The sequence below is a fragment of the Varanus komodoensis genome, unplaced genomic scaffold, assembly GCF_004798865.1.
Source record: "Varanus komodoensis strain SLA01 unplaced genomic scaffold, ASM479886v1 scaffold28, whole genome shotgun sequence".
NCBI classification, from domain to species: domain Eukaryota; kingdom Metazoa; phylum Chordata; class Lepidosauria; order Squamata; family Varanidae; genus Varanus; species Varanus komodoensis.
The window spans coordinates 207,375-229,063 of NW_025335727.1; the positions used below are offsets into that span (position 1 = coordinate 207,375).

Genomic DNA, 21,689 nt, shown 5'->3' on the forward strand with positions numbered 1-21,689 from the left:
GATGAGGGACGCCCAGTCGAAACCTGCATAGGATAGAATCCTTAAAAAAAAAAACCACTTCTCTCTCCTCTCCTTCTAGTGCATGTCTGTATCCTTGAAAACTGATAAAAGACTAAGATCCTAGTCCTCCCTGAGGTGGCAAGCTTTTGTGTGAGCTGTACCACTTCAGACCGCAGGTGGGAGCTGATGTGATGGAAAGAGCCCTTCCATGAAATCAGCAACCCCCAGTAAGTCCGAGCGTATGGCGAACTAAAAGTCAGGGGAAAGAAAGCTCCCGATCCCAGCTCCCTCACGCGCTTGTTCTGTAGAGTTAAGGGGTTTCTCCCTCGTGTAGGAACACCCGCTTTGCGAGCCTCTCCCTGCAGCGTGAGGTGGTGCAGCCCATAAAGAGAGCGGCCTGCTCCGCCAGCGCTAAGCCGGGAGATCGTGCCCGCTTCTGACGGGAAGTTATTCACGTTGCACCGCCTGAGCCCGGAAATAAAGACCGGAAGTTCCACGTGGTTTTCACGGGGCACGTGGGCGGAGAGCGGGTTCGGGAGGACTGGCGTGTCTTCCTCCGCCCTCCTTCCCCCGGATGCCTCTGCCGCCCCCGTCTGGCCGCGCTGAGCTGTGCCGCTCGCCCGGAGCATGGAGCGGCCCCCGCGGAGGCGGCTGCCGGACTCCAACGCCCGGTACCGGGAGCGAAGCTTCTGGGAGTCGCGGTATCGAGACGAGGGGGCCGATCCGACGGAGTGGTTTGGGGGCTTGGAATGCTTCCGAGAGCAGCTGGAGACAGCGCTGAATCCAGGTGACCGGATCCTGGTACTGGGTGAGTTGCCGTCCTCTCCTCCTTGAGCCGGGTTCCCAGTCGGACCTAGGAACGCTTTAATTTCTTCCGTCCCCTTCTTTATTGGAGGGTCTTCTTCAATGCTGCGAGGCAGCCTTCCCTCGCCTGATGTCCTCCAGATGTGTCTGTGCTTACTGGGGATGCCGGGAGCTGTAGTTCCATACATCTGGAGTCCGCCTGGTTGGAAAAGGCTACTGTAAAGTTGCTCGCGCGTGTACCAGTGTTCCCCAGATCCGGTACCCTCGGGACGAGGGGCTGCAACTCCCATAATTCCCAGCCCATTTAAAAACAGGTTAAAATGCTCACAGTATCAGAGCACAGTTCCCTTTTCCTGCCAGAAACATTCAGTGGTGCCATCTTTGAACAGCACTGAGTGAACCGATCTGAAACAGAAGCCACCTCTTCCTTCAGCTTCAGGTGCCACTGCCTGCTGAACCCTAAATTGGGGTCAACCTTCTGTGGCCCTGCTGCCACCTTAGTGGCCTCCACGGCATCTCCAGACTTTAGCTTCTTTCCCCAGTCGGCACAAGGTCTTCACAACACTGCAAGGGGAGAGAGCGAGCGTGCACACCTGCTGGCTTTCACCTTGCTTGGACTGCAGGTGATGCCGGGTGCGGTCCAGTGGGGACGGCCACGACTGTCCAAAACTGGAAAGCTGTGGGCGTTCTAGACAGAGGAGAAGGTGCCTGGAGACGAAAGGTTGTCTCCATACTCCAGCTGCTGTCTAAGCGCCAACACTTCAGTGAGTGTGAGAAGGAGGACGAGGCACCATCAGACTTGGTATTGTGGGAGCGCCTGCCGCCGCCGCCTCTCCCTGCCTCCTTGGCCAGTGCTCAGTCCGATCGCCAGGATCCTTCTGGCAGCCTCAGAGATGCAGCAAGACCAGCTCTTTCTGTGTCAGCCTTGCGGGCAGGGCGTTCCAGCCTTATCGACCTTACAACAAGCTTTTCGGACCTTGCAGTTCTCGGGAAATCCTGCAGCCTTTCCAGATTCTGTCTAGCAGCCATAGGATGGCGCTGTTGGTTGAGTGGGCAACCATTTGTATAGCCCTGTAGCTCCCAGAATGTGGGCTAAAGAACACTGCGAGTTGTAGGGCTTTTTTCCATTTAACCTACATTTGGTGGAGCCTTAAAACATTTACAGACTGCCTTTCTTCCTGCTTGGATTACACCTCCCACAAAAATTTGCAACTTAATACAAAACATAAGTCATGAGATGACAGGCGAATATAGGTTTGGTGAGAAGAATTCCCAGGTAGAGAGCAAGTATTGCAATACTGAAGAGAGCCTGGCCTCCTTAGCATTCCGTAACGGCATCAGGACTGAGAGAGGCCACCCTCTCAGCATCCTCTCAGCAAAGGTCTCAGAAGAAGCTCTTAAGAACAGCACTGCTTTTTATACTTAGAGTGAAACCTGTGTGTCATTAGGCAGGAAAAAAGTCCTGCTCCATTCTTGTAAACACAAGTCTTTCTTTATGGGCACAATCCATAACTCTTCCTTTTCTTCTTTTGCCTCCAACTTTCCCTAGCACAATTGTCTTTCCAGAGAGTTTTGCCTTCTCAAGATCTGCTCAAAGAACAACCGCTTAAGTTTCATCATTTTCTTGCAGGGAAAGCTCTGGCATGAATTGATCTATGAATTGATGAATTGAGAGCCAGTGTGGTGTCGTGGTTAAGAGCATGGGACTGGGACTCAGACAGTCTGGGTTCTAGTCCCCGCTCAGCCATGGAGCCAACTGGGTGACTTTGAGCCAGTCACAGACTCTCAGCCCAACCTACCTCACAGGGTTGTTGTGGGGATAAGATGGAGGAGGAGAGATGATGTAAGCTGCCTTGAGCCCTTTGTAGGAAAAAGGCAGGATATAAATCAATAAATCAATAAATAAAAATAAATCTAGGAGTCACTTGTCTGTCTTTCTGTTGGTCTCCTCCAGCACCATGTTTTGAACACATCCATTTCTTCCTGTCAACTCTCTTCACGGTCCAGCTCTCACACCCATGCATGGTGACACGGAATACACTGCCATAGATGATCTTGGCCGTGGTCTCCAGCGAAACAGTCTAAAATTCTAGAATGTCTCTTCTAGTTCCATCATGGTTGCCTTTCCAAGTCTCAGTCTTCCTCAAATTCCTTGGCTTTGGTCTGCCTTTGAATTGATGAGTAAACAAAATCTTTCACAATTTCAACTTCTTCATTGTTGACAGCAACACTCTAATTCAGCTGCACTCATGATTGTTGTTTTCTTAATATTCTCCCGGAGTCCTGCTTTTGCATTTTCTTCTTTCACTTTCATCAGGAGTTGTTTCAATTAATGAAATGCAGTGCAGTGCAATTGTTTACACTCATTGGGAGGTGATGTCATTCTCATTATTATTAAAAGTATATAGTCTTGGGGTGCAACTCGTACCTCCCTCCCCCTTTGCCCCTGATGGTGATTAGTATACCTCTGCGTTCTAGTTTAAAAAAAAAAAGGAATTTAATTCCACAAGCCCATGGGCTGCTCACTCCTCATTTGTGTGAGCCAAAAATGTTCCAGAGGTGGAGCCAGTAGAGGGCAGCATTGGCACATGGTTGGCCAGCCTGTAGGCGTTGATGGGCAGCATCCCAGAGAGCCTGTACCTGTTTGAGTTGCCCTAGGGCAGAACGCCTGTAAGGGTCTGGAAGTGCAGAGGGGCCACGACACTCGGGCTTCCGATTGGAGCTGGGAAGAGATTGCCCACAGGCACAGTGCAGGCAGAGCGGAAGAAACAGCTGGCCCTGTCCATATCTGTCTCCGCAAGGTCTGAGGATTTTGACCAAAGCCGCCTGCATCCCAGTGCCCTCTGCAGAGGTGCTGCATTGTACCTCCCACGTTGGCTGGGAATGCTGGGTGCTGCAGTCCCATTCTGGCTGCAGGCCCAGGAAGGGTGCATCTTTTTTGTGGAAAGGATGAAAATGCAGCAGAAACTCTAAGCAGGTGGTATTGTATGTTTATCTCTCTATCACACTTATTCCAGCAAGTAACTCTTCTCTTTCTTATCTCAACACCCTTGTCAAGTCGGCTAGGCTAAGGTTTGATGGCTGACTTAAAGTCGCTGAGTAAATTTTATGGCCAAAAGGGGACTAGAACCTAGGCCTCCCACATCCTAGTCTGGTGCTCTAACCACTACACCACACCTGTTACTATCTTTTCAAAAAGTTGTTGGCTTTTCTCTGGGATTTGATGCTTTCAGTGCAAAGGTCTTGCAGAAAGCTTGCAGAGGTCTAGGCTTTGGGGGATCATGCACCTGGGATCCGTAGTTCCTCCTGCCAGCATGATCCTTGCAAGTTGCGTGCACGTCTCGTGTACGCGGGTGCCTGATTGTGCATAATTCTTCCTTGGGTGCTTCAGATTTTAAAACACTATCTTGATATTTTTGGAGGAGGAGGAGGAGGTGTGTGTGGAAATGGTGCTTGGGTGGAGAAAGCAGTTCCAAGTTTCTTCCCTCCACACTTGGGAATGAGAATGATTCTTTTTTTAAAAGGAAGCTTGGTGTTTTAGGCTTCCATTTGCGCTTGTCTGGAAAACAAAGGCGTGTCTGTTGGCAGCTCCTTGCAAGCTCTGTTCCTCCCGACTTTTTCTTCTTTGCTTCCCTCCTGCTATGTGGAGGCACCCCATGTCTCTAGGCAAACTTGCAGTGTCCTGCAGAGAAGACGCGGATGGTCGCGGTGGAGGAGAATGTCCTGGGACTTTGCGCGTTTGCAGCGGGCGACATGTGGTAAACAAACAAAATTGCAGTTGCTCCTGGCCGCCACCAGATGGCAGTGCCTTGCCCCAGAAAGGGTGCTTGAGCGGTCCTTAAGACCGTAACAAGAGCCCTGCGCTGCAGGACGTGAGAGCAGAGCACCCTCTCACCCATGCTCCCCAGCAACAGGTGTGCACAGGCATCCTTCCCCTGATGGCAGAGGTAGCACATACTGGTAGCGGTGGATAGCCGCCTCTTCTAGGAATGTCGCCTCCCCCTTTTGAAGCCATCCCAGTGGGAGACCCTCGCTACATCTTGTGGAGGAGAACGCCCTCACTCAACGCTGTGCTGGGTGAAGAAGCGCTTCCTTTGGTCGGTTCTGAATCTGCTTTATGGGATGGGCCCAGGAGCTAAGTCTTAGAACTGCAGCTTTTCCCCAACTTGGTTTCTTCCAGGTATGGAAGAAACTGGGGAGCTAGTGTGGTGTCCTGGTTAAGAGCGTGGGACTGGGACTCAGGCGATCTGGGTTCGAGTCCCCGCTCAGCCACAGAGCCAACTGGGTGACTTTGGGCCAGTCACAGATGCTCAGCCCAACCTACCTCACAGGGTTGTTGTTGCGGGGATAAGATGGAGGAGGAGATGTAAGCTGCCTGGAGCCCTTTGTGGGAAAAAGGCAGGATATAAATTGAAAAATAGATAAAATAAAAATAAGTTGGGCTGCAGCCCCTGTGGTGGTGCACGGTGATTGCTAAGCATTGTAGTCCAACTGCAACATGCCCTTTTGAGGTTCTTAACTGAGGTGCAACATAGATGCTACTCTGGGGTTTTTTAGGGGGGTGAGGTTGGGGGTTCTATTTGCTCAACTGATCTTTTGATTCTGCTGTCAGTTTCCATATGCTGGAGTGTTTCCATATGTTTGCAGATGGTAGGATGGGTTACTCACTTGCTTGGTGCAGCTGGCCACAGGTGCCCTCGCTGAGGCAGTTCACAGGACCCTTTGGAATCTCAGCTCTCATTTGCATAAAAGTTAGGTTTCTAGCCCTCAGGACTGCAGGGGGCTGAGGCTGAAAATGTCTTGGTGAAAGCACAGAAAGAACGGAAAGCCGGAAAGCCGTGGTAGAAGAAAAACGAGTCATCCCTGCCCACCCCCTCTTTGTTTCTTGTGATCTGAGCCCATCTGTCAGGGTTCTTCTGGGGCTGAGTCAAGCTTTCTGTGCCGATGATTTATAGTGGAATGTTGTAGTGTAACAGCAACTTGTCCACCAACTCTAATTTGGCATCTGCCATGGAAATGATATGCAGATTGTTAATTGCACAAACCTTCAAGTTAGCTTTGGCTGTCTGTCTTTGGTATAAAAATACACCTATTTTAATATTTATCTACAAGCTGAGGATCAGTTTAAATATTTTACAAATGTATATCCTGCCTTATGGGTAACTAGTATTGACAAAGTGGATTAAGTCTTCGTTTTTAGAGTTCCCGAGCATTGTTCTCAAAAATAATTTTATGAAGGTCTTTTCATTCCCCCTACCACCCAAAAACAGAAATGCAAAGCATTTGATATAGAAAAAGTACCTTTGCTGAACAGGGTCTTATCCTGTACTTTATAGATAACATTGTTCTGCATGGAATCTTAATGTCTGCCTGGCTTTTTGAGAAAAAAGAGGAAGCATCTAGTTCTCATGACTGTAGAAGTGCAGAGTTGTCTATCGTGCAATGTTGCAGATTTCCCTAGACTTAAACCATGCTTGATGAGATGTGGGCGGTATCCACAGAAGGCATGTGTGTGTCCAAAGGACTGCCATGACTTGCTTGGAAAATCCACCCCCCCCCTGCTTCTCAGTCATGTTCCCCTCTCTGGAGCAGCCCCCAGGCTCTTGCTTGCTTATGCATACAAAACCGGGGTTTTAATGTTTGCCTCTGTATCGCTTGGCTTGGCCCAAATGTTCTGGAGCGCATCTGCTGCCGTTTGTGGCACACTGAAATGTCAGCTGCAAGAACTGTTGGAGGAATGAAGAGGGATTGGCCAGTGAGAAGGATTTCCCTGCAGGAAGGCTTTGATCTTAGCCTCCTTTTGGGTGCTGTCAGGTGGCAGTGAGAACAGATGGGTTTTGAAAGGCTTACGGAGCACCCAACTCGAATGCACGCTGCGATTCTGCAAGGATGCCAGTGTGTCTGCCCAGGAGGCCCAGCTGATTTGCAGTGCAGAACTGGCCACAGCTGATGGGGAATGGCTTTGCCCCTAGAAAGCTGGGATAGTCATGCAAGTTTGGCTGGTGGGCGAGTGAGCCCAGCTGAGCTTATCTTTTCCTGAGCAATAGGGATGCACCTGCTTTTAGGTACTGGGAGAGTCTTTGCTGTTTCCATGGATCTTGCCCCACATGCCTCCACCCGAACAACAACCAACAAATCAACACACCCTTGGTTTACCTGTTGGGAAAATACCGAGCCGGGAAAGAGTGGACTTTAAGCCCCATTAATCCTACCTGATGCTTTAGCTCTCTGATCGCATTGCTGCCTGGCTGCTGCGGCTTTTAACCGGGTCATTCCTTAATCTGATAGCAGAGGAGGGCTTGGGTTCCCAAGCAGGTTGGGATTAACCCGGTCTAATCTCTTGATCCTGTTAGAGGACCTGTCCGCCTAATGTGTGATTAACGGCAGGCCCAGGCCTTGCCGGGGTGGAAAACCCGGTGCTGAGGGGCAGAATGGGCGGCACTGGGGTGGGAAGAATGCCCCGGGTGCATTCTGGGCGAGACGCGGGTGGCTAAACTCGGCTGGGGCAGGCGCGGCTGGTCTCTTGCTGCTTCATTGCAGCGGCAGCTTCTGAAGGGTCGTTGCCGGGTCTGCTGTGGCAGGAACGGCAAAGAGTCCTGTGGCAGTTGAAGGACTGGAATGCTTTTCTTACGGCAGGCACTTCCGTGCACCAGGCCAGCCTTTCCCATGTGCCGGGCTGCCTGCGAGGCCCTGGGCCCACAGCACAGGGCTGGCACCACAGGGCTAGACCCCCCGTCTCTTTGCCTGCACTGTGCCTTATTTCATGCACCTCTCCCATGCCGCCTCCTCCTCGCCTTTCTGCTGCATGACACAGGCCCAGGTGTTGCAGTCTTTCATCAGGGTGGAGTTGCTGCAGCCCTTCATCTTTTTAAGGCGCACTCCTCTATCCCCCGCCCCCGCCCCCAGCAGATCTTGCAAGCCTCTGGACTCAAAAGCTCACAAGTGTCCAACAGCAGAAACAACAGCAGCGGAAGACAGCTCTGTTGCGTCTTGCATTTCCCCGGCACGGCCTCTCCTGGCCATCTCGATTTAGTGCTGGCTTGGGGGGGGGGGGTGTGACTGGAGTTGGCCAAACTGCTCACTCTGCTCCCCAAGCCCCGTTTCCCCGCTCCAAGGCCCAGCTGCAGCCCTGGGTTGGGGGTGCTTGGCCCGGTTGTTTCTGTGCAACAGCCGGAGGGCAGGGTGGGGGCTGGGACTTCAAAGAATTCTGTGCCCCCCCCCCCCGCAGTGTGAGGAGGTTGTACAACTGGCTTACCCTTTCTGCCCTTTTTGCAGCTCTCCATCATGCTTTTCCAGCGCGGGGACCAGAACAATACAGAACGGTGTGAGCGCGGGAACATTGCAGTATTGTGGAAGGACAACATGGGATTAACAAATTCCGTTCTGATCTCTTTCCTGAACCGCCCAAAGAGCTTTGGCTGTCGAGCCAAAGGAAAAGACATGCCTAACCTGGGTTTTACCTTTTCCACAGCAGCTGCGTGCTTTCGTCACGCGCTCTGCCACAGCCCCAAGATCTCTTTCTTGGTCGGCTCCAGCTGCCTGAGCTCCCATCAGCATGTAGGGGAAGGTGGCACCTTCGCCCTTACTCTGGATTAACTGAAGCCCATTCCCCCACTGGGCAGCTGCTCACGAACCCCTTGGTGTTTTATCTGCCCCCGAAATCTTGAACCTGGGCACCTAATTCCAGCTCAGAAATGAACATGTTAACAAGAGTTGGTCCTCTACAGATTCCTAGGAGGCCCCACGGTTTATGTAGGGAGAATATTCTTGCTCTTCCCTTTCTGTTCTTACTGACACCTGAGAGGCCGTTATTCCAGGACTGCTAAGTTTGCTCAGGAGTCTTGATGAGGGACTCCGTCAACTCGAGGCAAGTCTTGACAGATGCCCTCAAGAACGCCAAAAGTTACTGAGATGGGACTTACCTTTGTGGAAGCCACACCGATTCCTTTTCACCAGGGCATTCCTTTTTGCATGCTTACCGACTTTATCTTCGGCCGAGCTTTCCACCAGCATGCCCAGACTGTAATTACCCGTAATTTCCCGCTTCCCTCTGATCCCCTTTCAAAGATTGGCATTACGTTGGCTGTTCCCTGGTCCTCGGGTTCAAAGCTTGATCTTAAGGAAACGTTACATATTTTTGTTAGAACAGCAATTTATTATTTCTTACAAGGAGCCCAAGGTGGCTTGCCTGATTCCCTACCTCCTCCATTTTACCCTCACAACAACCCTGTGAGGTAGGATAGGGTGGGAGACAGTGACTGGCCCAGAGTCATCTAGAGGGAACTAGAACCCAGGTCTTCCGAGTCCCAGTTCATGGTTCTGATCACTCCATGGCACCAGCTGTTCCACACTTCACGCCGTGAGAACTCCAGGAGGGACACCCAGCGCTGGTGATGCATTAGCTTTACTCGTGTCAATAAGGTTACGACGAAGGGCCCAGATTCCAGACGAAGCAGAACATAAGCACAGGGCTGCCCAGGAGCAAACTGGTCCAAGAGACCGTTCTAATTAAATCTTACTTGTGAACACTCAGCCAATTTTGAACTCTCTTGTGCACAAGATCAGGCAACCCTTAAAGCTGGCCATTCTCAAAGGGGCCACGGTGAAATTGATTGTGGTTTCTGCGTGATGGTTCTCCTGCTCTTAATCTGATTGGCTCGCAGATAAAGCTGCATCCCTCAGCAAACGGCACGTGGAATCTTTTTGTTTCCAGCTCGCAGGGGTGGTGTGTAGGGGCCATCAAGTCACCTCTGCATGAGCGCCAAAATGACCTGCCCTTGACAGCCCTGCTCGGCTCTTGTAAGCGCAAGGCGACGGATTCCTCGGTGGGATCGATCCACCTCCTAATTGGCCCTCCTCTTCGCCCGCTTTCAGGTTTCCCTACCCTGGTAGTCTTCTCCACTGAGTTAGGCCTTCTCGTGATGTGCCCAAAGCACAACAGCCTCATTTCCACCCGGTTTGCTTCCAGGAGGCGTTCACTGAGATTCTCTCATTGCTGAAGGCTGTGCATCTGCATGTTTTTGGTGAAACATGGTGGTATTCACATGGCGGTTGTCTAGTTCTCCAGTACATATTTCCACAGCAAGTTAAGCTTTCCAAAGTAACCAAAGAGCAGAATTTCCCACCCTCAGCTGAGCGGCACCTCTCTTCTTGCAGTGTCTTTAAGCTGCTCTGTGAATCCATAAGGACTAGAAACTTGTGTGATGTGTGTCTGCTCCTCTGCCCCCCTAGTGCATTAAACGTCTGGGCAGGAGAGTGGGAGAGGAGAAAGTGGAAGGATGGCGCATGCTTCCAGGGGCTGGTCCGTGACATATCCGTAGCGGCCAGTGCTGAGGCGTCGGCATCCCTATGTGTAAGTGCAAGGCAGAGAGACTCCTAATGCAGAAGCAATTAAAGTGCCTTCTGCAACCCATTCATTAAGTGCTGCTTCATCTCTAATTAAGCTAATTGCGATCTGCGTCACCCACTCAGCCCTGCTTTCCCTCTCCTTCCCTTCACCCCGAGTCGCTTGTGGCTCCACAGGTTCGCAAAGCTACTGACGGGGAATGGTTCAGAGGCAAGGCTGTTGGAGGGTCCAGTTTTGCAGCCGGCCAAAGAAAGTGTCTCGTCTCCAGGCCCAGCTGAGTGAGCCCGGGTGCCGCTCCGAGCCCGGGTCTTTCTGTGGCCAAGATGGCATGCGCAAGAGGGACATACTGGCCAGCAGAGAAGTACAGACTTCCTTGGGTGGGCAGAAATCAGCATGAGCCCAGTGAGGATCGAACAAGTCCCGTGTCGCTGTGCTGACTGGGCTGGAGCTGCGGGGAGTAAAATAGAGCAGTGGCGGCCCTGCGATTCTCCAAGCTTTCCTCTGCCCCTTTTCCAGAAATGTATTTTGAGTGTGGAATGTGACCAGGCATTGAAAGCAGAGGCCCGTGCCCTTTCCCCAAACACCAGCTCTTTGGTAGGTTCCTATCTTTTGCCCACTTTTTCAGCAAATTATTCACTAGCAGTAGGAGCATTAAACTAAATTAGCACCACCCCAGTTGCTCCACCCACCACATGCAGGCCCAAAGAACTGGGCCAGAATTTGGCCCTTGGGCTGATAGAGACTTCCTCCCCTGCTCTGAAGGTCCACAAATCTGTCATGGCACACATGCAAGCCAATGCATCCCTTTCATCCACCCACATCATCGCACAGCCTTAAATTAAATCGATGCATGCAAGAATTACCCGGAGGAGTTCTTGGGGGACTCTGGACTGGATTTCCCTCTTTGGGAGCTGCCCAGACCCCACAGAAACACCTTCCTTATGAATTCTTTGCATTGTCGTCCGATGGCTGGCAAAAATCAAGGGCGAGTGAGCTCCGCAGTGCCGTGGGGCACCAAGTTGGCATCTCTTACACACACACACACCCTGGCAGCCGTGCTGGCTGGCTGCGCTGCGAGTTACTCTTTGTCTCCTGATCAGTGTTGACTTCCCTGATGTTTCACTCCTCTTTCAAAACTGGTGCTCAAAATGTCCTCGTCAAAGGTATCAGAAAGATCCATGCCTCCAGTAACCCAGGCCCGTATGTCTTCCAGGCTGTGGAACCAGCGCTCTGAGCTACGACCTCTTCCAGCTCGGATATGCCGATGTCACCAGCATAGACTACTCAGGCACATGCATCTCAAGCATGCAGAGCTGCTATGCTCATTGCCCGGGCTTGCACTGGGCAGTGATGGATGCCCGGACGTTGAACTTTGTGGACGGGAGCTTTGACGTCATCTTGGAGAAGGGCACTTTGGATTCCATGATGGTGGAAGAAAAAGACCCCTGGAACGTCTCTCAGGAAGCCCGAATGCTTCTTGACCAGGTGCTAACGGAGGTGAGCGGCAGGGTGGCCCCTCTCTCTGCTGTCCACTTCTCGGATCTCGGCCCTCGCTGGATTATGGTTCGAAGGCATTAGCTCGGTGTCACTGCTGCTTGGCTTTTCTCTTGCTTGCGGCTCCTCACTATTGCAGAATCACACTTTGTTCTAAAAAATCCTCACGCTTTTTAATGTCTCTAGTCCAGAGAACCTGTTTCAGAAAGCAGCTGTCCTCCAAGTTCACCTGGCTTGGAATGGGTGCTTTCGAAGGTTGGCGCATCGCGGGCTGGATTGTGACCGGTGCCTGCAGAGGCTCAGATCCGGATCACACCAAGATCTCTGTCCCTTTCTTTCCACATGCTCCCCACCCATGTTCCCCAGCAACTCATGTTCGTAGAGAAGAGTCGCCATGGATAACCACCTGCTCCATGTATTTGTCCAGTCCCCTTGAACCCGTCTGAATTGGCCGGCACTGCATCTTGTGGTAGCAGATCCACTGTTTAACTATATGTGGTGTAAAGAAATACTTCATTTTATCTGTCCTGAATCTCTTGCTCCCCAGCCGAATTACAGGAGTTGAGGGGAGATACCCACTCTGTCTGCAGCATGCAGAATTTTCTCTCCTGTCTCCTCTTACTTGCCTTTTTTGTACACTACTCAGACCCAAATGTTGTGATGTTTCTCCTGGAGACATTGCTCCAGCCCTTGGGCTGTTTTAGTTGCCCTTTTCTGCACTTTTCCCCAACTGCCCTTTCTTAAGATGTAGTGACCAGCACTATGCACACAACTGTGGGTGTGCTATAGATGTGTGTACTTGGCTTCCGTGCCGCTCCTGCGTGCACCTTCCGGGTGCTGTCCCAAAGCCCCTTTCCAGGGAGAAAACCCCCCACAGAACTGAGATGTGGAGAAGCTGAAATACAAGACTCACAATTGAGAAAGGAAACAAACTTTGAAACCCTGCACAAAATGATGCCCTTTTATTGCCTTTCATTAGCCAACTTAACCATGGCACTAAGGTGATACAATACCGCTCGCTTGCGGGTAATGACTCAAAGCTTGACTTTTGAGTCTCCCCCTCATTCTTCAGTATAATCCCCACTATTTCCAGAAACGGTGCCTGCTGGCTAGGATTGACATCATCCCTGTCCGGAACTGGCCTCATTAACCTGGAAATCTAGCCTGTTAATTCCTTTCAGGGCTGGTGGGGGGGGGACGTCTCTGGCTGTTCCCTGCGGGGTGGGGGACGCTCCCTACACCCAAGCTGGCTTGCCTCTATTTCTCCCCATGTTCCAGAGCTGAGTCCTCGTGCTGAGTCCACCCCCTAAGTTCGGGGCCTGCGCCTTGGGAGCTCCGGCACTTCCTGCACTGCAGGTGAGCTCCCAGGTGAGCCCAGCCAGGTGGAAATTTCCCAGGCCACAGTGGTGGGGCAGCTTCACTCTGCTGATGGAGGCGGTTCTCTCTCGGTGAGCTTGAGCTGGCTGCCTCCGGAAGCAGCAAAGCTTGGAGCGCCTTGGAAGGAGGGCTGGGGTGGCAAAGATCCTCTGGGGGAAGAGGGGAGAGCGTGGCCAAGGCCACAGAGCTGCCCCAGTGCTGGCTGTGGGGGCGCCCCTTGTTCTTGTGGGTTCTGTTCTCCCCACGACCCTCCCGGGCCATTCTGTAGGGTCTTGTGCATTCATGTGCAGCATCCCTGGAGGGAGGGGAGGGAGGGTCCCAGCTTGAATTGCCCCCAGTGCCAGAAGGCAGGCCACTTGCAGGGGGTGCTGATTGGGTAGGGGGCTTCACTCTTCCGTTTTCGGGTGAGGGGGCGTAATCCAGCCTTGGAGCCTTCCGGCTGGATTTTGCTGGGTGGGGGCAATGGGTCAGCACGCCAGGTGGGGGATCTTCTTGCTCCGCTCCGCTCCGCCTGGGGGACTTTGCCTAGCCGGTGGGGGGGGATGCTGTGGCTTTGGGCACATTTTTTCCCCACCCCACCCCACCCCACCCATGCGCGTCCCTTGGCTGCCCTTCCCTCCCCGGTTGTCTGGCTTTCCCGCTTTGGTCCCCTCTCCATCTCATTAGCTCGGTGAATCTCTCTCTCTTCTCCCCCCCACCGGCTCGTTCTCCCTGTTTCCATGGAAACCCTCATCCTTATTGACTAGGCCCCGCGCTGGGATAGGAAAGGCAATGCCTCTGGGCCATTATTAATTGGCATGATGAGTCCAAAGCAGCGGGAACGTATTGAGCTTGGCGGTGTGTGTTTTGTCGGTGGCGGGGGGCAGGAATTGCAGCTCGCCCTGTCGGGGGGGCGGTGGGCAGCATGGCGGATACATCTCCCCCCATCTTTCTCCACAGTCGTCTTGCTGTGTTTGCATCATTGCCTGAGGCCTCTGGGGGTCGGGGTGGAAGGGAGGCGCATAGGTGGGGAGGGGGCGCTGCTGGCATCCGCTCCCCCCCCCCCAGGCTGACTCTGCGTGCCCTGGGCAGGCAGCCACCCCGGCCGGGGCGGGTGCAGCAGGCGCGGAGGGGAGCGGGCAGAGCCAGGCTGGAGGAGGCCATCCATGGCCGCCCTCCTCGTGGCCAGACGCTTCCTGCTGTGTTGGGTCTGGGTGCCTCCGTGCACTGGTTGCTCGAGAACCCGGGCGGAAGGGTGCTCTTGAACGGGCGTTTGGCTTGTGGGGTTCCGTGGGCAGCTGGCGGGCGTGCCGGGCTAGAAACCCCCCGATGTGCTCCAGCCTCTTGTCTTCTCACGTGCCTCACACCCTTTGTCCAGCTGGTTCCCTGCGTGCTCGTCCCTTGCTTTTCATGGGTGACTCCATGGGTCGCTCTCTCCCTCCCTCCATCTCCCCCCCTCCACTGCCCTTGGGGGATTCAGTCGGGCTGGCGCCCATGTGCTTCCTTGACAGAAGCAGGCGAGGGGTCAGTCCGTGGAGACATGACCGTGGGGACATCTCGGCCCCTGCCCCGGGTCCCAGCCCTCTTTCCTCAGCCCCGGGCTCCGCCCCCTGCACCGCCAAGCGAATGCCAAGCCCCACTGCGTGGCATCAGCTCCCGTCAGCCGCCGGACGGCATCCCCGGCTGAGCCACACAGAGCGCCACCTGCTCAGGCGCTGGGCACCTTCGCCGAACTCCCGTTTTCCTCACTGCCGGTCAAACCGGCTGCGGCAACAGAGCAGAGCTCGGGAATTTCCGACCTTCCCATCTGGCTGACCTCATGGGAGGGGCTTCTGCCTCTGGCTGGAGGGCCGCTGGGTTTGGGGGCCCAGGTGCGAGGGGAGGCATGGTTTGGGAAGGGAACGTTCTCTGCCCATCCCTCACAGTTCATGGTGCCCTAAGTTTTCTCCACGCTTGCTGTCCCCAGAGGTCTTTGGGGCATTCCCTGAGGCCATATTGCAGCCTTCCCCAGTCTGGGACCCTGCAGGTGCACTGGCCAGTGGATGCTGGGGGTTGTAGTCCAGTGCATCTGCTGGCCCAGGGCTGGAGAAGGCTGCCGGTTGTGCAAGACAAAACACCTGTAATAGGAGCTTATTGTGCAGTCCCTTCCACATTGGGATGTGGCAAAAATAAACCTTAAGCCTTTCTGAATTAAGCCCCAGTGCCTGTTCCTAGATTGTGTAAGCCCCTTCATGTGATGCCCCTGTCAGAAGCCCCCCCCAGCACCAGCAAACCTGCCCATCAAGTGGGGGGGGCAAAGAGGAGCCACTTCACCAATGTGCCAGCTCATTTTTGAGCATGTCAAAAATATATCGTGCTTCCACCTACAGTGTGAAGTTGTAGGATCCAAAGTCTTAGCACTTCCTTCTGCCTTCAGTTCACACGTGGAGGTGGTAAACTTTTCACAGGGCTGTACCATGTCGGACTGCAAGGGGGCGGGGGGGGGCTCGTGTGACCGAATGTTCTCCTCTGCAGAAAAGAGGCGACGTGGATCCGGAGCTGAGCAGACCTGCCCTCCCCAGAGTGCCCGCCGTCTGTCTGCAGGGAATTTTGAGGCTGTTTGATTGACTGACTGATTGCAGGGGACGCGTGTTCAGTGATGCAGGCCGGCACCTGCAGTGCTCTGAATCGCTGCAGCCCAGATGCAGGCATGTCATCGCGGTGACAGCTCGTCTCCGTGTGTGGTGTCGCTCGGGAGACCCAGAGCCGAAAGGATAAGCAGCCTCACGCTGGGTGAATCTTGCCTTCGTACCGCAACCCCAAAGTGCACAGAGCGAATGGATGTATATCCTGGAGTCGCTGCCCGAAGGATCGGGAAGCGGGCTTTCCATATTCCTCCCCACACCCCGCAGCCCAATTAAATGGTCCTCCAGAGACGTTGCGATAACTGCCAGTAGGCCAAGCGCCATGCAGTTGTCTCTAAGCAACCGTCTTTCCCGTTCTGGTAACCGTGGGCAGGATGTGGGTGGGGGTGTCATTCCAGATCCTCTTCAGGAGGGTGATGGTCCTCTTAGATCCTCCGTCCCTCCCTTTCCTCTTCTTGCCATGCGTGAAAGCAACCCGGCTCCAGGGATTTGGGCCGACTGGGCCTCTCCATTCCTGCAGTTAGACTTGGATGCGTCTCTGCCCAACCTTTTGCCCAGTTTATTGTCCCAGTCACCTATTTTTCCTGGATTTTTTTAAAAAAGCATGAACTTTCTTCCACTTCCATTTGTATGTTATATGAGGCATGGTGCTTGCTCACCCTCTGTGTGATCACGGACAGTGTCCCTTCACCTCTGGATATTTCTGAAAGTCACAATTTGCTCAGCTCCCATAAACTGCCTTTCCTTGACACCTGCTTTCCGTACCTGCTCACTTTTCTTGTAGAGAGAAGAGTTAGTCTTTATTCCGACAGCCTGGAAACCTTTCTCTGGCACACATGGCTTTGTGAAGCTGTGCTGGCACAGAGCGTCTCAACTCTGGGCCCAGTCCTGTTCTCTTTCCGTGTTCACTGCAGCTTTTCCTCCCTTTGGGACATGGTAGTGGCATATAAAATCAGGCATGGTGTAGCTGGGGAGAAGTCAGCCCTGACGCATGTATCATATCAGGGCTGCCAGCTTCTTGTCTCAGCAGTGGACTTCCTAGAGGCAGCTCTTCAGCCCCTGCGAGGAACAGGATGCTAAATTTGGTGGTCTTTCGATGGGATCCAGCAGGCCTCATCCTGTGGAGATGGCCTTTAAAAAGGAATCGGAGAACTTGGACAGATGTCAGCCAAAGCTGATCAATGGAGCAACCCCGTTCCTTCCCCTGAGGGATCCTGGTAATGCACATGGGGCAGGTGATGGGGAGAGAGGCTGGGATTCTGCACCGCCCAAGTGGCTGCTGCTGCTGCTACCTGCGCCCTGCTCTTTTGACCCCAGTCCTCCTGTTTTTCTCCTGTGCCAGACGCCTCCGCAGGGGGACACCTTACGTTCCCCAGCCCTCCCTGGCTTCCTAAACCTCCTTGGTGCTGCTTTCCGTAGTACCTTGCTGGTGCATTTATGGCCACCGCCCCATCCTAAATGTAGTGGACAGGGGCGATTGGCGTCCCTCTGGTTCCCCTCCTCCCCTTTCCTTGTCCGTCTGTCAAGGAAGACATTGGTCCACAGCAACCTGCCCCCTTAATTTCCTGTGGATGCTTCGGAGCCCCGTGCATGTGTCTGCCAGAGGAATTTGCAGATGTTAGCAGCTGGACCCCCTCCCTTTGCTTTGGAGCAATCCCAGCTCCCTGTTTCAAAATGGGTTATTTTTTAAAAAATTGGAGTGGGAGGGCATCCTGGCAGATGCCAAGACAGGTCTCAGGGAACACGGACTCCGCGGCCCCGATCCAGCATGGACGCATTGGGTGGGCTCCACAGACGGATTATCCAGCCTGGGAGACGGCTGCCTCCCCGACCACACATCTCCCAGTCCGATCCAGCGCAGCTGTTCTTATGTTCCTAGGCAGCTGCCAAGTTCCAGTTTTCAGGGCTGGGGAGCCCCTCGTGCCAAGTTCCGTGCCACCCAAGGTTGAAGTCCAGGGGAGGTCTTGCCTTGAGCCATCTGAAATTTCCCACCATGGAAGCTTTCTGCCTCTTCTGGTGCTGGTGGTGTATTTAAAATTCCTGCAGCATACAAGGCACTGGCTCCTTGTGCCAAACACAGCGGAGGGGCGGTCGCTTCCCCGCCACCCCAGATGGAGTGAACATAAAATACGGAAGGGCTGCTCTCTGGACCGGAGAATATGGGTCAGTGGAGGATCAACAGATGCTCGGCCATGCAGCCAGCTGCAGGGCCTTTTGTGCTCTGATGAGGGAAAATAGCCCCCTGGGGAACAAGGGGTCCAGAACGTAGTCACATGCAGGGCTCTCTGGCCTTTACAGTCAGGGCCCCCTGAAATTCAGCGTGGCTTGAAGTAGTGGAGTTCTCTAAGGAGCACATCAACCCTCTGCAGTACCGAGTGCCTCTCTTCCTGTACCTCCTTCCGGGCTGCGGAGCCCAAACCTGCTCTGCTTTCTCCTGCTGCAGTCTCTCGCCACGGCCTGTTCTGGTTAACTGGTGAGTCATGGAGAGAGAGAGGAAGGGCGCTCCATCCCCACCTGGCACAGGGGCCCCCCGGCAGCAGAGTGCGGGGGAGTTTCCCGGCTCCGCTGGGCGCTGCTTGCACCAGCAGGAGCGGCTCCGCTGAAGCAGGGAAAGGCGCCGGGCGAGCCCAGGTGCTGGCGGCCAAGACCTAACAGTGGAATTAGCATGCCGAGCACACTGGCGCTGGCCGTAAATGCCTTTGACTTTGGATAAAGCCAAGCAAGAAAATTGATGTTCTTTTCCATCCTATTAGCAGGAGCTTACTTCCAGCGAAGAGAAAATGATGATTAAAAGGGTCAAGTCCATCAGCTTCAACAAACCGTACCTTGGACAGCTTGTGTCTTTAAGATCTTGGCTTGGGAACATTCCGGTGGGCTGGGGAGAGGAGGGAAGGACAATAGGCAGCCGTAGAAGTGGGGGTGCATGCTGAGCAAGAGGGGAGGCAGGGCCCCCGTTCCCCTCTCCGGACTGCCAGGGATAGCACAGCACCCCCCAAAGGGGAAATGCCTTAACCAGGCCTTTAATGCTGGAATCTGTTTATGGGGAACGGCTGCAGATCAGGGCAAAGGGCCCTGGTTTGCTCTGCATGCCAGGGGCCCAAGTTCAAGTGATGGGATGGAAGTGGGGCCTCCCCCTGCGATGCTGGGAAGTCATTGCCTGGGGGAGCTAGGCTAGCTGACTCAGGAGAAGGCTACTTCACCTCTTCTCTGGGCTTGGTTCTTACTAGTCCAGGGCTTTGCGGGTGGGGGGCCAGGAGATGTTTCCTTGAGGGAAGAATGCTGCTGCTGCAGTGGATCGGGCTCATCCTGCTTCAGACAGCAGCCAGCTGGATAGATGGCAAAGGTGAAGGCACCCTGAATTTCTCCCCCAGCACTGGGGGTGGGCTGCCTCTGTCCCTCTGATGCCCATGTTGGGGTTTGGGCCAGTGTGGGTGCTGGGCAGAGGGGGGGCTGGCTGCAAGGTGTGCTGCCTTCGCACAGCCACGGGCCAGGCCGGGGGGGGGGGATCCTCTGCTTGGGGGCAGTGCAGCTTTGCCAAGGGGTATGGAAGAGGCCTGCTTGCGCAGGTGAGTGGAGGTGCAGATGGACTGGAACGGGGCAGCTGGAGCTGGTGAGTGAGGGGCGGGCGTTCCTCGGGAAAAAGGGTGCTGAGGTTGGATGGAATCTGTGTGGGGTGAAGTCCTGTTTCTGCCCTGGATGGCCCAGGAATCTGGCCCCAGTTATGTTCCAGCCCTAGATGGCCCCACACCACCCCCCATCTGCACGCATCTTGGTCCCCACTTCCAAAACTGGGCTGCTGGATAACTACAGCCCAGATTGAGTCTGTGTGTGTGTGTGTGTCTGTGTCTGTCTTTCTAGCTTTTATATACTGTCCCATTGCTGGCGTCTCCCATTACTGACTTCTTCCCTGGGTTGGAAGTCCAGAAGCAGCTGGAAGTGGCCAGCGTCGAGTTGGATCGGAGGGAAAGCCGTGATTCTATTAGTGTGAATGAGCAGGGCTTTCAGACAAGCCCTGCCCCATGGGGCTGATGGTCTGAAGCCTGGCGGTGGGGAGACAGGGCAGAAGATGGGCAGTGGAGGAGACCCGGATGCCCGTGGCCCCGAGCAGCCATCCATCCAGTGCTTTGGGGTGGTCACTACATCTCTCCCGTGGGGTCTCCATGGTGTTGCTTCCACCAGGCTTACAGAGAAGAGCGGTGTGTGAGAATCCCGGCTTCCTGTGGACGAGGTTAGGCTTCAGGTGGAGATGGTCTCAGGGACTGCAGTATGTTGAGGCTTTCATTGCTGGCGAAGATGGAGAGCAAGGGTGCCTCTCCTGGCTGGGCCAGCCTTCTCCGTCCTTGCCCACTGACCATGCTGAGTGGGGCTGATGGGAGTCGGAGTCGGGCCAGCATCTGGCCTGCCAGCGCTTCTCCGCCCATGGTCTAAGCCAGCTGGCAGTTGGTGGCTAGGGTTTCAGGTAGAGCCTTTCTCCTATCTGGAGACGCTGGGAATCGAACCCGCAACCGCTCTGTTCCCTTTCTGAGTTCCTGTTGCTCCCCTGGGCCTCTCTCTCGCCCCACGTCAGGGCCAGTTCTGCCGGCTCGGTGACCTTGGAGGAGCTGCGTCTGATGTGGACTGCAGCCCACCCAACTTCCGCTGCCACAGGTGGGTGACCTTAAGGTGCTTCCGGACTGTTTTGTTCTTCCGGGAATGGGTATCTTTCAGCTCTGGCTGCTCATCTGAAAAATCAGAATAATGGGCTGTTGCCAGGACGAATGGGGGATGGATGATGGAACAATGCACACCGATTGAGTTGTATGAATAACGACAGGGAGCAGCTGTGCAGGGGCATCTCTTTCAGAGCCACTGGTGCCTTAACATGACGCAGAGGCACAGGGTGCAGTAATGTCCAAGCCAAAGATAGATGCAGAGTCCATACATATTTAAGTAATTGCTTTGTGGCCATGAGGGCTAGAAACTTGAAACTTACTTTGTGTACCAAAACCGAGTGGTGGCAGCAGGAGCTACTTTGGGGGGGGGGGTGTGAGATGTTTTCATATGACCTCACCGAGGATGGTGGGGGCGGGGGAAGCGCAGATGATTGGAGCCTAGCAAAGCGTCCTCCGTAACTCGGCCCCTCTTTTCTCCCAGGTCAGCAGAGTCTTACGGCCAGGCGGGCGGTTCATCTCCATCACTTTTGCTCAGCCACACTTCCGGAAGCGCCACTACGCCCAGCCCGCCTACGGCTGGTCCATCCGGCATGCCTCATACGGCGAGGGCTTCCAGTATTTCCTGTATGTCATGACAAAGGGAGAGGCGCTGTCCCTGCCAGACCAGGCGCTGGGCCGGAGCCTCCACCTGCGCCCTGCCAGCCCCCCACCGGTGTGCCGCCTCCAAGACTCGGACGATGAAGACTACCTCTCCGCCATTGAACTGTGAGCCTCGGGCAGAGGAGGAGGAGGAGGGTGGGGCGAGGGGCCGTGGGAAACTGTCCCCGTACCCATCTACCTACCGTTCAGCCACCAGTGCCAACACTTCTCCAGTGACTTTGGGCGATTCCTGCATCTTCAGTCTTGATTTTTTTTTAAAAAGGAATGCTTTCTCTGCAGTTGGCGACGGGAGCCAATTCCCTGTGGAACTGGATGGGAACGTTTTCTGCTGCCAGCTCCACTGCAGGAGAAGAACATTTTTTCCCCTCCTCTGAATATTCTCTTCCGTTTGCACCTTGGAGTGGCACAGGGTGTTAGAATCTCTGGGACTGTTTTTAATCTTACCACTGTGCCATGATGTTTTCCCCCATTTCTAATGGGGTGGTGCTTGGGGGTATGCTGCAGTTTCTCAGCAGGTCTTGGGGCCAGCCATTCCCTCAGGAGCGGGGCGGGGGCGGGGGGGGGGGGTTCTATTCCATCCTACTGATTTCCAAAACAAATGACAGGCAGTGCAACCAAGTGTGGGGATTTTCTCTGGGGGTTTTTTGTCCTGCCCAAGGTAATGTCAGGATAAGGTGCAGGACAATTCTGTCAGGGTGACTTTCTCTCTTCCACCCAGTTGAGTTCTTAATCTGCAAAACTTCTGTCTGGAAG

General features: G+C 54.2%; 1 protein-coding gene across 1 annotated transcript; it reads left to right on the top strand.

Moving 5' to 3' along the window:
• Positions 1–626: 626 nt before the first annotated feature.
• EEF1AKMT4 (EEF1A lysine methyltransferase 4) lies at positions 627–21,474 on the top strand. The gene is made up of 3 exons (XM_044434641.1): positions 627–808; positions 11,364–11,647; positions 20,758–21,474. Exons 1-3 carry the CDS (start codon positions 628–630, stop codon positions 21,043–21,045), a joined length of 753 nt encoding a protein of 250 aa, XP_044290576.1. The 5' UTR covers position 627; the 3' UTR covers positions 21,046–21,474.
• The last annotated feature ends 215 nt before the right edge of the window (positions 21,475–21,689 follow it).